General features: G+C 39.9%; 1 protein-coding gene across 2 annotated transcripts in view; it reads right to left on the reverse strand.

The window, feature by feature from the left end:
• The window catches only part of ift122 (intraflagellar transport 122 homolog (Chlamydomonas)), a 95,215-nt gene that overhangs the window by 39,189 nt on the left and 42,279 nt on the right, over positions 1-13,747 (reverse strand). For both annotated transcript variants that reach the window (XM_048606237.1, XM_048606238.1), the window contains exons 13-17: positions 8,891-9,055; positions 7,662-7,859; positions 6,292-6,432; positions 3,898-3,951; positions 432-593 (exon numbers count right to left, since the gene is read on the reverse strand). In XM_048606237.1, the coding sequence (XP_048462194.1) occupies positions 432-593; positions 3,898-3,951; positions 6,292-6,432; positions 7,662-7,859; positions 8,891-9,055 (720 nt within the window). The remainder of the gene's footprint in view (positions 1-431; positions 594-3,897; positions 3,952-6,291; positions 6,433-7,661; positions 7,860-8,890; positions 9,056-13,747) is intronic.

The raw sequence follows: 13,747 nt of genomic DNA on the forward strand, positions 1-13,747 counted from the left end.
GTCGTATTAGATTTGAAACATTAATCCAGTTCCTCTCTCCACAAACACTGTCAGATGTGCTGAATTTCTCCAGCATTTTGTGTTTTTATTTCAGATATCCAGCATTGGCAGCACTATGCTTTTATTAAAATCAAGTTACTCCTTTAGGGCTTTTGATACGTGGTTATTTATATTAAAAAAAACATGTTTTGGTTGGCAAGTAGGCTAAATGCTTGTTTTGTTTGTGTCACTTAAAAATGTCTGAGATGTTAAAGAGATCCTAATGCACAAATGAAAAAGGTCAGCCATGAATTTAGAGGTAAATTCAAAGAAGTGCGAAATAGACAAAAAACTGTGCGAGATACACTCTATAGATGCTGGTGTATGTTAAAACTTGAAACTACAAGAAATGAAGTTTAAAACCATCCTAAAGATCATTAGTAAGATAGTACCTTGGCATAATCAAACATGCATAAGTCAGTATACATATTTAAGGCACGACTGTTATTTCCAGTCTTCTTGTACAGCTTAGCTGCCTCATGGAACTTGGCTTGGTAGGCATGTACATCTGCGAGAAACAACTCGTTGTCATTTTCACCATGCTTTTTACGCTCCTGTTAAGGAAAGAATCCAATTAGTAATAACTTCAAACACAAATAGAGATTATACAACACTTCTCACACTGAGTTAAATTATATATTGAAAGGGAACAGAAGAGACTGTACAAATTTGGGCTAACTGTAGATATCCTTTGGTTTAGAACGATCAATTATTCTAGTAAGTGGATTCCAAGCTCTTCATGTTTCTCAAAGCTAGCTTTCATGGGACAACACCAATATGTAAGAAAAACATAATCCAAAATGCACTCCTTTAGAGGAAAACATTATGAATTCTGAACGTCATCACCTGGATTGCTGCAAACTTTCCAAAGGCAGGCCAACAAAACAGCTTAAAATAGGGGCAAACACCAATGAGTTGGCTGCTTTACCTTGACATTAATGGCATGTCCAAATGCAGCAAGACTTGGACAATATCCAGGTTTGGGCTAATAAGTGCCAGGTGATGGTCGTGCCAAACAAGTTCCAGGGAACATCCATTTCCACTAAGACAGAACTGAACCTTTGCTCCTGCTATTCAATGGCATTATCATAACTGAATCACCTACTATCAACGTACTGGGGATACCAATTGACTAGAAATTGAACTGGAATAGCCATGTAAATTCTGTGACTACAACACCAGGTCAGATGTTGGGAATCTGGCAATGAGTTGCTCACCTCCTGTTTACCCAAAGCCTGTCAGCATATACATGGCACAAAATCAGGAGTTTGATGGAAAACTCTCCACACCTCAAACACCAAGAAACCATCCAGAACAAAGCAATCTGCTTCTTTAGCACCCTGAACACCACTTTCAACATTCACTCCTCTCAGTGGCAGCAGTGTGCATCACCCACAAGATGCACTACAGCAATTCACCAAGATTCATTCAACAGCATCTTCCAAAATCATGATTTCTTCCACCTAGAGAAGGACAGAAAGGCAGATATCTGGGAACATCACTAATTACAAGTTGACTGCACTTAATCAACCTTATGAACCATACACAGCATGTTTACACACGTGTCTCAATTTAACTGGAAGTTTCCTGAATTTTCTGTGACCCCACTTAATTAACAATTAGTGATAGTTCTCTATGCAGACTGTTTCCATTTTTTAACATTATACTTTGGTGCTCAAACCTCTGTCAAATTAATTTAAATTTGCTTTCACAGTACGAGTTAGCCAGCCCACTTCATTTGTGTGTTGTAAGCCTCACTCTTGCCATAGGATCGGTCTAACGGCCCAGGAATCTTAAGCCCTCCCATTGCAGGATGTCTCGAGTCATGCATTACCTTGCAATATCCTTCTACTTCTGGCTTATGGCATGGGAGTAATCTCCGAGGTTCTGTTTTTTTAACTTTCTCCTTAAACTGTAGCCTCAATCATCATCCTTCCAATGGACTGTGACTGCTGGTCCTTCTATTTCCTCTAAACTGGTGTGTACTCTTTCCAGGATGTAGCTTACCCTGGCACCAGGGAGGTAACACAGCATATTGGTGGTTGAATAACAGTCTGTTTCCAACTCTGAGTTAGATTTTGGAAGGTTCAGACTTACTTATCAGGATAATTGCTGAGGAAATGTTGAATAGGTAAAACCCATGTCTAATTCCTGAGTAACTGTATAACTGACCCACTGGCCCTACTCCCTTGCTGATCCGCCAACATTCCCCTCAACCAGAAAGGAGAAAACATGAGCAAGAGGGCTGCAGCAACCAGCTAGCCACATGCTGAATCAGCTTATGGAACCATTAAGAAACAAGAACCAGGCTGTGCCAAAATTAACTTGGTTAGCAAAACGCATAGAGAAACTCAGATCTGTAACTCCTGCTTGATTTACACCTTTATGGGTAAATTTCACTTGATGGGATGAAAAATTTGCCTGCAAATTATTCCACTTGGAAAAACAATTGTGTCAGGAATACACAAATTAACCACATTTCAAGCAGCTACATTGGCAGAAAGGATTAGTAGCAGCCGGATTAGCTCCCTTTTATCTCACCCAGTGACAAAGCAAACTGGAAAAACATCAATTTTACAAGGAATATATCTACAAATTTTGCTACTGCTGTGAATAGAAAACATTGATTAAACCACAAATAGTAAGTAATTTACCTCCTCACTCTCCAAAGCCTGTCCAACATCTACAAGGCACAAGTCAAGAGTGTGGACGAGTGCAGCTCTAACAAGACTCAAGAATCTCGGCACCATCCAGGATAAAGCTTGATTAGCACCACATTCACAAGCATCCACTCCCTCCACCACCAATACTTTGTAGCAGCAGGTGTGTATTACCTACAAGATGCACTGCAGAAATTTGCAAAGATCCTTAGACAGCACCTTCTAAACCCACATCCACTTCCATCTAGAAGGATGACAGCAGCAGATACATAGGAAAACCGTCACCTGCAAGTTCCCCTGCAAGCCACTCACCATCCTAACTTTGAAATATATCACTGTTCCTTCAGTGTCACTGGGTCAAAATCTCAGAATTCCCTCCCTAAGTTAATCATGTGTCTACCTACATCTAAAGGACTCCGGACATTCAAGAAGGCAGCTGACCATCACCTTCTCAAGGGCAACTAGGGACAGACAACAAATGCTGGCCCAGCCATCAATGCCCATGAGTCATGAGCAAAGAGCTGTGATCTCAGGTTAAAACCTAACAGCTCAAGGATTTTTAAACTGAATATTCAGTTTAATTTGTATTTTGTACTAGATACTGTCCACTTCTTAAATTTATACCTGTGTTTGCATGTGTATAAAGAGGGGAGTTGATTAACCCCTCCTCACTTAGTCATAACGCCCCACACACCAACCCTCAGTTTTGTTGTTTCTCAAAGATGTTCTAGCCATTTACACACTGTACTATGGCAGCTAGTGCCATAAAAAGTGGATGTGTCTTTAGGAACGCTCTCTCCATTGTCCTCTGGGAGGAATTCCTGTGCTGCGTAATTTCTACATGATTCTCCTTCAGAAGAGTCCAAAAAAAATCAGAGTTAGGAAATAAGTAACTTTTTATCTGACCTAGGAAATAGGGGTTCCCACCTAGAATGAAAAATTTAGGCCAAAAAGTGAGACTATAACTTGCAAGAAGAATCCTGCCATTCCCCTCTCAAGTCTGGATGGAGCATTATTTTGAATTTTAGAGCTTTAGAGTTAGCGAGAAGTGGTTCATGATGAAGTCAAAGCATATCAAAGTCAACTATGAAATGGCAAAAGAAATTGTACCCATGTTTTCCAGTTGCTAAATACGTTCAATATAATATCTCAATAATTATAAGAATATTTTTTAAAAATTACAAAGTAATTTCCTTACCTCAATGCTGCTAATAAGCTCCAGATAGCGGAGATCCCGCACTCTGATAAATGCCTGCCGATTAATTAAAACATTAGATTTAGGCATACAGGTGAATCCTACTCCACTTGAGCACATAATCAATCCAGGCTCATGCCTCATTGCTGTACTGTTGCACCCTCACGTACTGATGGGGTGCTGCACAAAAGAGATGCAGACTTTCGGGTTAAATCGGAGGTCCATCTCAGACAGAAATAAAACGCGCTGCAGTGCTTTTCAAAGAACAGCAAGGGAGCTCTCCCCATTGTATTAACCAACATTTATCCCACTTCACTATTACACAAGGCTTTCCATTTCTCTTTAAAACTTTAGTGAAATACAGATATATTACTTTTCAACAGATAACAAAATATTGCAGTACTACTTGCTAGAGATTGACTATGCAGCTCCAAAGAACTCCGTCCCCTACATATTCCAATAAATCCCAAAGAAGAGTCACCAAATTGAGGCAAAATCTTTCCTTGAGGTAGATGTGACAAAAATCATCCAAATGCTATTGTGAACACATCTTTCTTAAAGATAGTGTACACCACATTAAAAAAATGGTCTCCCAATGTCAGTCTGATACTTTCTTGTAAGCCTAGCAGAAAGTCACATGGTGGCATACACATGGTGTAATCACATGTAAGAATTACACACGGTGAGTCAGAGGTTACAAAGGATATAGCACCCACCACAGAAGAAGTTTGAAAACAGTTTGAGCAGATTTCCTTGGATATAGCATAACATTTTTTTTGAAACCAGACAGTTGCAGCAAATTCTAGGATTAATGATTAGAAATTCGTTGCAGTCTCAAGTCAAAAAAATTCAGCAAATTTTGTGAGCTAGATATGCAAAACATACCATTAGAAAGGGACACTGCACACATACGCTCCTCACACATATTCTAATGTTGCAGTGGTTATGTTATTGGTCGAGTAATTTAGGAAACACAATTTCAAATCATGGTTCAAGAATTTGGAAGTCAACTTTGCAAAATGTGGAAATAAAAAGTTAATGCTTCAAATTTGAAAAAAAAAAGGTTTTATCGAACCAAATATGGGGAATAAGATGTAATAGCTGAAACTCAGAAGTCCACAACACGTTGGCTCCTCATGACTGAGCTGTGAGAGCATCCTGTCGCAGAGAAATTTAACACTTTGATTTAATGACTGTTAGATGCAAAGCCAATCATTCATTTAGTCATCTTTCCCAGCAACCAATAACTATCTGTTACAAGAACACATAAGACTATATGTTAGAACCAAGGAAATTCTGCTAATGATTGCCATCCTGTGGCAATTCAGAGTTTCCACATCTGTGCTATGATCTAATTCAATATCTGAGAACAGGTTAAGTTCACTGAAAGACCTTGTTTGATCCTAGAGAAGTGGTTACTCAGGTCACAAACTGCTGGCACCAGGAGAAATTCGTCCCACCCCACATCTTCTGTGTAGATAAATGTCAAGACCAAATTGCTAAGTACGAACTTTAAGGCCTCTTCATTCTGTTTGTGTGCACTGCTGACAACAGCTCCAGATCCACGAGAAGCAGATTTCCTGCAGTCTTTCTAGAGATGAATCAAGCTGGCAACCTCCATGAATGAAACCACTGAACCCCAAATCAGAAGTTTAGATTAATAAACTTTAAGCTACCGAAGATGGATGAGAAAAATGACAGTTGAAAATTCCAAAAACAAATGTGCACTGATATTTCAATAAGGATGACACAAAAAGAGATCGTCGACAGACATTACTTCACATAAAAAGGCCATTTTGGCCAAAGAATCCAGTTGGGGATAGATCTTCCAGAGAACAAGTTACACTAAATGAATTAAAACTCCAGGACTCATGCCTTGTTAACATCTTTCTTTTCCTGCCTTCAACACACCGTAGGAAACTCACTCTGTTCTAACACTGGCAGCATCGTTGGATACATGCTTCTCCATCCCTATCCTTCACTGCACAGAGCAGAGGAATCAGTAAAGACAAAACGCTACAATTTCTGTCGAAGTGTTGGATGGACAAACATATTTTGGCAAACTGATAGTGACAGGACTAAAACTGCTTCACTTGCTTTGCAATAGCAGTATATGACATAAATAGCTTTTCAGGGTAGTACCAGGGGTCAATTTTTTTAACCTCTTTTTATAGTGGATAGGTGCCACAAGAAGACAAAAAGTCAATGAAGTGACCTGATATTCAGGGACAGTGTGGTTTTGGAATTGAGACCATTCCTCCATTACGAAATCTGCTCAGAGAAGGGGTGTGTCTCTATTTTTTGCTGACATGTATCAATTTAATAAATCTCTAAGAAGCTGAACTTCTTACTCCATTTATCTGTGTACGCCTGGAGAGTTGTGTGTGTTACTGGTACCTTTTTAGCAGTGTCGAAGTCCATCCCTTCCAAAGCCTCTATTGCTAGGTCTCTCCAATCATTCTCTGTTACACCCAAGCAGGCAATTTGATAGGCTTCCTTATACATTTTCTTCTCCAAGTACTGGTACATGGGTGCAGACTTTTTTTTAAAACAAGAAAGTTGCCTGTTATTTATGATCAAATCTAATTGCACCTGTGAAACAGAACTTTGTTTTTTAAACATTAGCATTTTTAAACATCTCTTAATCTTGCACTGAAGGAGATAACTCAACACAGCACATCTCTGACCAATGCTATGCCTTACGATAAGTTTATTAGATGATTCAGGATGGGTTACACGGCAGACAGACTTGTCTCCCTCTATTAGTCAATCTGATTCAGGTCTGTCACATTCATTTAATGAAATCTTGTCTAATTATGAGAACTCAGTGAAGCCTTTCACTTTCCTTCTGGTCACATATGAAAAAACATCGCCTTCTCTAGTCCAAAGCAGCTTAATTTCTTTTATGTGAATTTCTGTATTGTGGTAATATGAATTGGAACACTTTAACTAAGTACTTGTAGCACTGATTAAAGATAGATACAGAGCAAAGCTCTGTTCCAGAAATGGGTCTCAGTCTCATTCCGGAAGGGGATTCGTTCTATCGCACCATTTCATTTCATTTGCTTCATCAATCATCTTGTTGGGATATTGCCAGTTTAACACCAATACTGGTAAATTAAGGGCAGTTTTGAGCCATAGACCCCTTCCCATCAAGAACTGGGCTGAGTTTTCTCTGAATTATTTGACACAAAAACTTCAAGCTTTTCTCTTATTTTTGCCTTCAGACAGCAGTGTGCCTGGTCTAGGCCCATCTTTTGCTTCTTTTTTTTCTTGCCCCAGCACCATTCCCTTTGATCCTGTGAGCCTGACACTTCCAACGTGCAATCTCTCCTGTCTTTCATGCAATCATAGACTACCTTTTGTCCCTGTCTCATCAATCCCTTGGTCAAAACTTACTACATCTCTAACTTTTCCCAGTTTTGACGGAAGATCAGAGGCCTGCAATATTAACTCTGTTCCCATCTCCATAGATGCAGCCTGACCTGCTTCATATTTCCAGATTATCCTTTTTTTATTTTGTCTCTATCTGGCATGCATTTTAAACAAATGTGTTAATAGCTACTAAATCTATTTGGCTCTCAGTGGCATTGAAGTCAAATGAACAGTTGCAGCTGCTGCCCTGACTGAGTTTAGCTAACAATAACCAAAAGCATCTCTATTATCAGTGCCATACCTGATCTACTTGATAAAGCATCAGCGAAACACTATGTCCACTGATCATATGCACTCCGTGACCATTTATCAAACCACAAAATGAAGCATACCTGTGGGACTTCAACTGCTGACATGGCATACACATGTAAGCAGAAGATTTTGGAGCCATTATATCCCACCACAAAGCCCTGAAGCTTCTGCTGATGCACTGGAAAATTACTGGCTTTGATGTTGAGAAAACCACCACCAGAAAAACAAAGCATATCTTCACACTGGGTGTTCCAAGCCACACTGTTGGCATTCGGCTCCTACAAAGGACATTGAGTGGAGGAAGGTTTCACAGGTTATTCGTCAGTATTAATTTTCAAAAAGCATCATTTTCCAACAACTATGACACTTATTACTGATTGCCGCAGGCACTGGAGCTCAGAATCAGCAGTAATACTGGATATATCAACCTTGGATATATCCAATATTCAGGGATAAAATTATGAGGAGAGATTATATAAATAAGGCCTGTTTTCTCTAGAATGAGAGAGTAAGGAAGTACCTCATCAAAGTCTTCATGATTTTAACAGGAAAGTAAAGATAAACTACTTCCACTGATTGTAGATTCTAGAACTAGGGGGCACAGTCTGAGAATTAGGGATAGACTGTTCAGGAGAGATGTTAGGATGGCAGAGGTCTGAACTCTCTTCCATGAATGGCAGTTGATGCTAGATGACTTGTTAGTTTCAATTCTGAGATAAGTCAATTTTTGTTAAGCAAAGGTGTTAAGGGATATGGGCCAAAGGCAGGTTTATGGAGTTAGGCCACAGGGCACTCGTGGTTTCATACTTGTGCTCCTATATCCCTATTATTATTGGCTATGACTGAATATAATATTGGGGGTGAGAAAGAGACAGCATCACCAATGAATGGTAATAGCTTATTTACTGAATTCCTAACTTTAAATCCAATAACGCAGCAATGGCAGCCTGACTGAGAAGCACATCTGAAAAATGGAATGATCAAAATTGCTATCTTTCCTTATCCCACCTAAACAACAATAATGCTACCCAAAGGAAGGCAAATGCTCCAAGCCGAATACTGCACCATAATTTCAATTTGCAATAATCATATTTAAAGCTACAGGCAAAGCAGTGTAAGATTGTGTTGGATTTGGAGCTTCAATGAGACAGTCTAACAAATTCGGCTTTCCACTAGGCGTCGCCTTGAAGCACAAAGCCAACTTTCTTCAATGGTGTAGGGCATTACTGCTCATATTATCACTGCACACAGCAACAAATAGAAGGCACTTCTTCATAGAATATCTACACCTTGACTACATCCAACTTACCTGGAAAAGGAGTTCTTTTGTACTTATGTCATATACCAGACAAGTGTTGTGTTCATCCACCACAGCCAGTTTGTTGCGTGATGTACTCATGTCTAAACAGCGTACAGATGTAGCTTGCTTAAGAAGCACAATGGCAAATGGGTTGTCAACAAATATTTTCAGAATCTACAAATGATAAGCAAACAGGTATATATTCACTTTTCTAAAACATGCTTAATTTGCGATTCATTTTAATACCACAAGGTAATGGGTAGACACCAGAATTCTGAAACTGTTGGTGTAGAATTTCCTATTTTTCCTCAAAAAATAGATGATGGTCATAAGCACCCATACACTTCTGGGATTGTTCCTTTGAATCCAGTTGAAAGCTTTGGAATGGAGTCTCAATTTTCGTTCAATCCAGGTGAAATGTGTTTGGCAATTGCAGTCCAGTTCACTGCAGCACTGGTTCACAGCACAGAATATTACGCCTTTGAATTTAGTTAAATTAGATACAAAAACTAGCTGAAACCATGTTGATTCCTGCAAAACCACAGTTCAGCATTTCTTATCTTATATTTTCTTGACTTTAAGCCCATCACAAAATCCCTCAACCATTGCCAAAACAGCAAAACTCAGTGGAAAGATGGGAAAGGATTAGATAAAATGCTGCAAAGAATGATGGTAGTAAGGAAGACAGGGTAGATGGAAACAACTATTCCCTTTGGTGGAAGGATCAAGACAAGGTGGTACAGAGATTAAAGGTGATTGGCAAATGAAGCAATGGAGACATGAGGAAAAACCTTTTCACACAGTGATTGGTTAGGACCTGCAATGTACTGCCTGATAGTCAGGTGAAGACACAGTCAATCAAAACTCTCAAGAAGAAACTGGATTTTTGCCTGAAAATGAATAATGTGCAAGGTTACATTGGAGAAATCAGGGGAATGGCATTAGGAGTTGGCACAGACTTGCCAAACATAATAGTTTCCTTATGTCCTGTAACAATTCTGTGATAAGTTTCACCATTTAGTATTAATTGTACATGGCTGGAGTCAAGCCAAGGCTGTAACAGTTCAGAAGAAAAGAAATCCCAGCTGGGAAACTTCAAACTTCATTGTCAAAGGAGTTCTGCAAAAAACATGATAATTTGTATTAATCAAATTAAAGATTCAGTAAAAGAAATTAGAGAGCTTGACACAGACCCAGTCGAGACGTTACCAAAGAAACTTGACAAACGGTTTCCCACAGGCCTCCAGAGAAGTGACAAGCTGAATAAATGAGATACCGGTTGAGTCAATTTTTCAGATACAAGATAAAGAAGCAAATTCTACCTGAACAGGGCCTCAGTACCAAGACAGAGTGAGCCTATATCTACAAAGATAGGCACATAAAGGAGAAATCATCATAATGAATTCAATCTATAGAAAAGTGAAGGCAGCATCAAGACTTCAGCCAGTAAAACATGCAGAATTGGGATATACTGAATCTCCAAAGCAACGTATAAGCAAATGTAAGGAATTCTGAGCTTCAAGAACAAATTTGCAAATATATAGGTAAACATCCTGGTAGATTTTTACAGCAATACCAAGGATATTAAGTGGTCAGCAGTGCTGCCTCACAGCGCCAGGGACCTGGATTTGATTCTAGATTTGGTGTCTGTCTGTGTGGAATTTACTTGTTCTCTCCTTGTCTGTATGGGTTTCTGTTAGGTATTCCAGTTTCCTCTCACAGTTCAAAGATGTGCAGGTTAGGTGAATCGATCATGATAAATGTGGGTTTATGAGGATAGGGTGGGGGGGCTAGGGCTGGGTGGGACGTCCTTCAGAGGATCAATGCAGACTCGACAGGCCAAATGGCCTCTTTCCACCCTGTAGGGATTCTATGGTTCGATGATTAATGCAGCAGAAAGGGTTAAGTGGCAGGGTTGCGAGGTCACCATATTGAGAATAGTTCAGAAATGTTACACTTACTTTCACCTGAAAACAGACGTCTGATTTGGCAAGGGCAGGGGCAAGCAGAGTTAATCTCTGTGTTTCAGCAGGCACTCTCTGTTTTATATTTACCATAGTTAGGACTCAGAGTACTGAAAGATATAGATACGGTTCAAGAAATAGTTCTAGAAAAGGCAGATTATTAGTGAGTTTGATCAAATCAGATGATACCTCAAAACTGACACCTTAAAAACAGCTGGATCAAATCAAAGCCTGAAGTGGGCATTTCACATGTCCCAGGCAGTCAGCATTGTGACATGTTTATCAGATTTTCGGGAAGAGCCTACAGTGCACGAGGGAAAGCGCAAAAAAAAGGCAGATTTGGAAATCTTTTCAGTGACTGGAACAGTGAACATATTGTGGCTACGATCTTCAAAATTTTGGCCACCAGGTCTTTAAAACAGCAGCAGAAGACATTTGTCAAATTGACTGGAGTACACTGTTTGCAGGTAAAAGGACGTCTGATAAATGGTAGGCTTTCAAGAGTGTGATGACGAGAGTTCAGAGGCAGTATGTTCCTATTAGAGTGAACAGTAAGGTTGGTAAGATTAAGGAACAATGGATGAATAAAGATATTGACATTCTAGTCAAGAATAAAAAAGATATAGACAATTTGGTTCAATTGAATCTCTTAAATCAATATAAAGAGTGTAGGGGCATTATTAAGAGGAAAATGTCTGTTTGTCATTTATATAAATGATTTGGATGAGAATATAGAAGGCAATGGTAAGTAAGTTTGCGGACGACACCAAAATTGGTGGCACAGTAGAAAGTGAAGAAGGCTAAGATTACAAAGGGATCTTGATGAAATGGGTCAATGGGCTGAAAAATGGCAGATGGATTTAAATCTTGATAAGTGCAAGGTATTGCATTTTGGTACAATAAACAAGGGTAGGGCTTATATAATTAATTCTAGGGCCTTGGGTAGTGTTGTAGAGCAGAGGCACCTAGGGGTGCAGTTTCAAAATTCGTTGAAGTTTGCATCACATATAGACAGGGTGGTTAAAGATATGTTTGGCATGCTTGTCTTCATTGCTCAGTCCTTTGAGTATAGGAGTTGGGAAGTCATGTTGAGGACATTGAGGACAATGTACAGGACATTGGTGAGGCCTCTTCTGGAATACTGTGTCCAGTTCTGGTCACCCAGTTAAAGGAAGAATATTAATAAGCTGGAGAGGGTTCACAAGAGATTTACCAGGATGTTGCAGGGTATGGAAGGTTTAAGTTATAAAGAAAGGCTGGATAAGCTAGGACCTTTTCACTGGAATGTAGGAGGTTGAGAGGCAACCTGATAGAAGTTTATAAAATGAGCAGAGGTATAGATAGAGTTAATGGAAGCCATCCTTTCCCTAGAATGGGGGATTTCAAGGCTAGGGGGCACATTTTTAAGGTTAGAGGAGAGAGATTTAGAAAAGATATACTGAAGCACAGTAGCAGCAATGTGTACCATCTGCAAAATGCACTGCAGTAAATCATCAACACTCCAACAGCAGCTTCGAAACTTGCGACATCTACCACTAGAAGGACAAGGGCAGCAAACATATTGGCATATCAAACTTTCACGTTCCTCTTCAAGTCACACACCATTCTGACTTGGAACATATTTGGTCTTTCCTTCACTGTCACTGGATCAAAATCTTGAAATTCCCTTCCCAACAGTACTATGGGTGCACCCACACCACATGGACTGCAGTGGCTCAGAAAAAATGGCTCACCAGCATCTTCTTCAGGGTAATTAGGGATGGACAATAAATGTCAGTCTTGCAAGTAATGCTCAGACCCCATTAAATTCATGGCCTTGATTTGGATGCCCAGGCACCTATTTTAAAATTTACAAATTAGACTGCAGATACCTGTAGGAACAAAAGAGTAGTAATCGGTTGGAGATTTTAATTTCTGGCCACCCAGAGTGTAAAAGGCCTGGATGGGATGGGGAATTTGTCAAACGTGTCCAAAAAAGTTTCCTCAATCAATAGGTGGAGGGTCCTACTTGGAAGGGTGCAACACTGAACCTCCTCTTAGGAAATGAGGTCGGGCAAATGACTGAAGTGTCAGTCGGAGAATACTTTGGGTCCAGTGACCATAACTCTCTTAATTTTAACATAGTTATGGAAAAAAATAGGTCAGGCCCACAGGTTAAGGTGCTAAACTGGAGCAGGGCTAAGTTTGGGGCCATTGGGCAGGATCTAGCAGAGGTCGACTGTGTGAGTCTGTTTGAAGGAAAAGGAACAAATGGAAAATGGGAGGCTTTTAAAAGATTGTATCAAGAGTCCAGAGATAGAATGTCCCTGTTAGGGTGAAGGGAAAAGCTGGCAGGTTTAAGGACCCTGGCTGATGAGGGATATTGACACTGTGGTCAGGAAAAAGAAGATGGCATACATTGGATTTAAGCTAATGGGCTCAAGTGAATCCCTAGAAGACTATAAAAAGTGTAGGATCACACTCAAGGGGGAAAATCAGAAGAGCAAAAAGAGGGTATGAGGTAGATCTGGTAGATAAGGTCAAAGATAATCCCAAGAGGTTCTATAACCATATTAAGAGCAAGAGGGTGGCTAGGAGGAGAATAGGTCCCCTTTAAGATCAACATGGCCATTTGTGTGTGGAGCCACAGGAGATGGGGGAGATTTTTAATGAATATTTCTCCTCAGTGTTTACGGAGGAGAGGATCATGGATGCTAAGGAAATAAGGGAAACAGTGGGGATGTTTTGGACTGCATACACATTACCAGAAAGGAGGTGTTTGCAGCCTTAAAGCGCATTAAGGTAGATAAATCCCCTAGGCCTGATCAAGTCTATCCTCGGACATTGTGGGAGGCTAGGGAAGAAATTGCAGAGGCCCTTGCTTCATCTTTAGCACTGGTGAAGTTCCAGAAGATTGGAAGGT

This window comes from Rhincodon typus, chromosome 16, assembly GCF_021869965.1.
Source record: "Rhincodon typus isolate 14 chromosome 16, sRhiTyp1.1, whole genome shotgun sequence".
NCBI lineage: Eukaryota > Metazoa > Chordata > Chondrichthyes > Orectolobiformes > Rhincodontidae > Rhincodon > Rhincodon typus.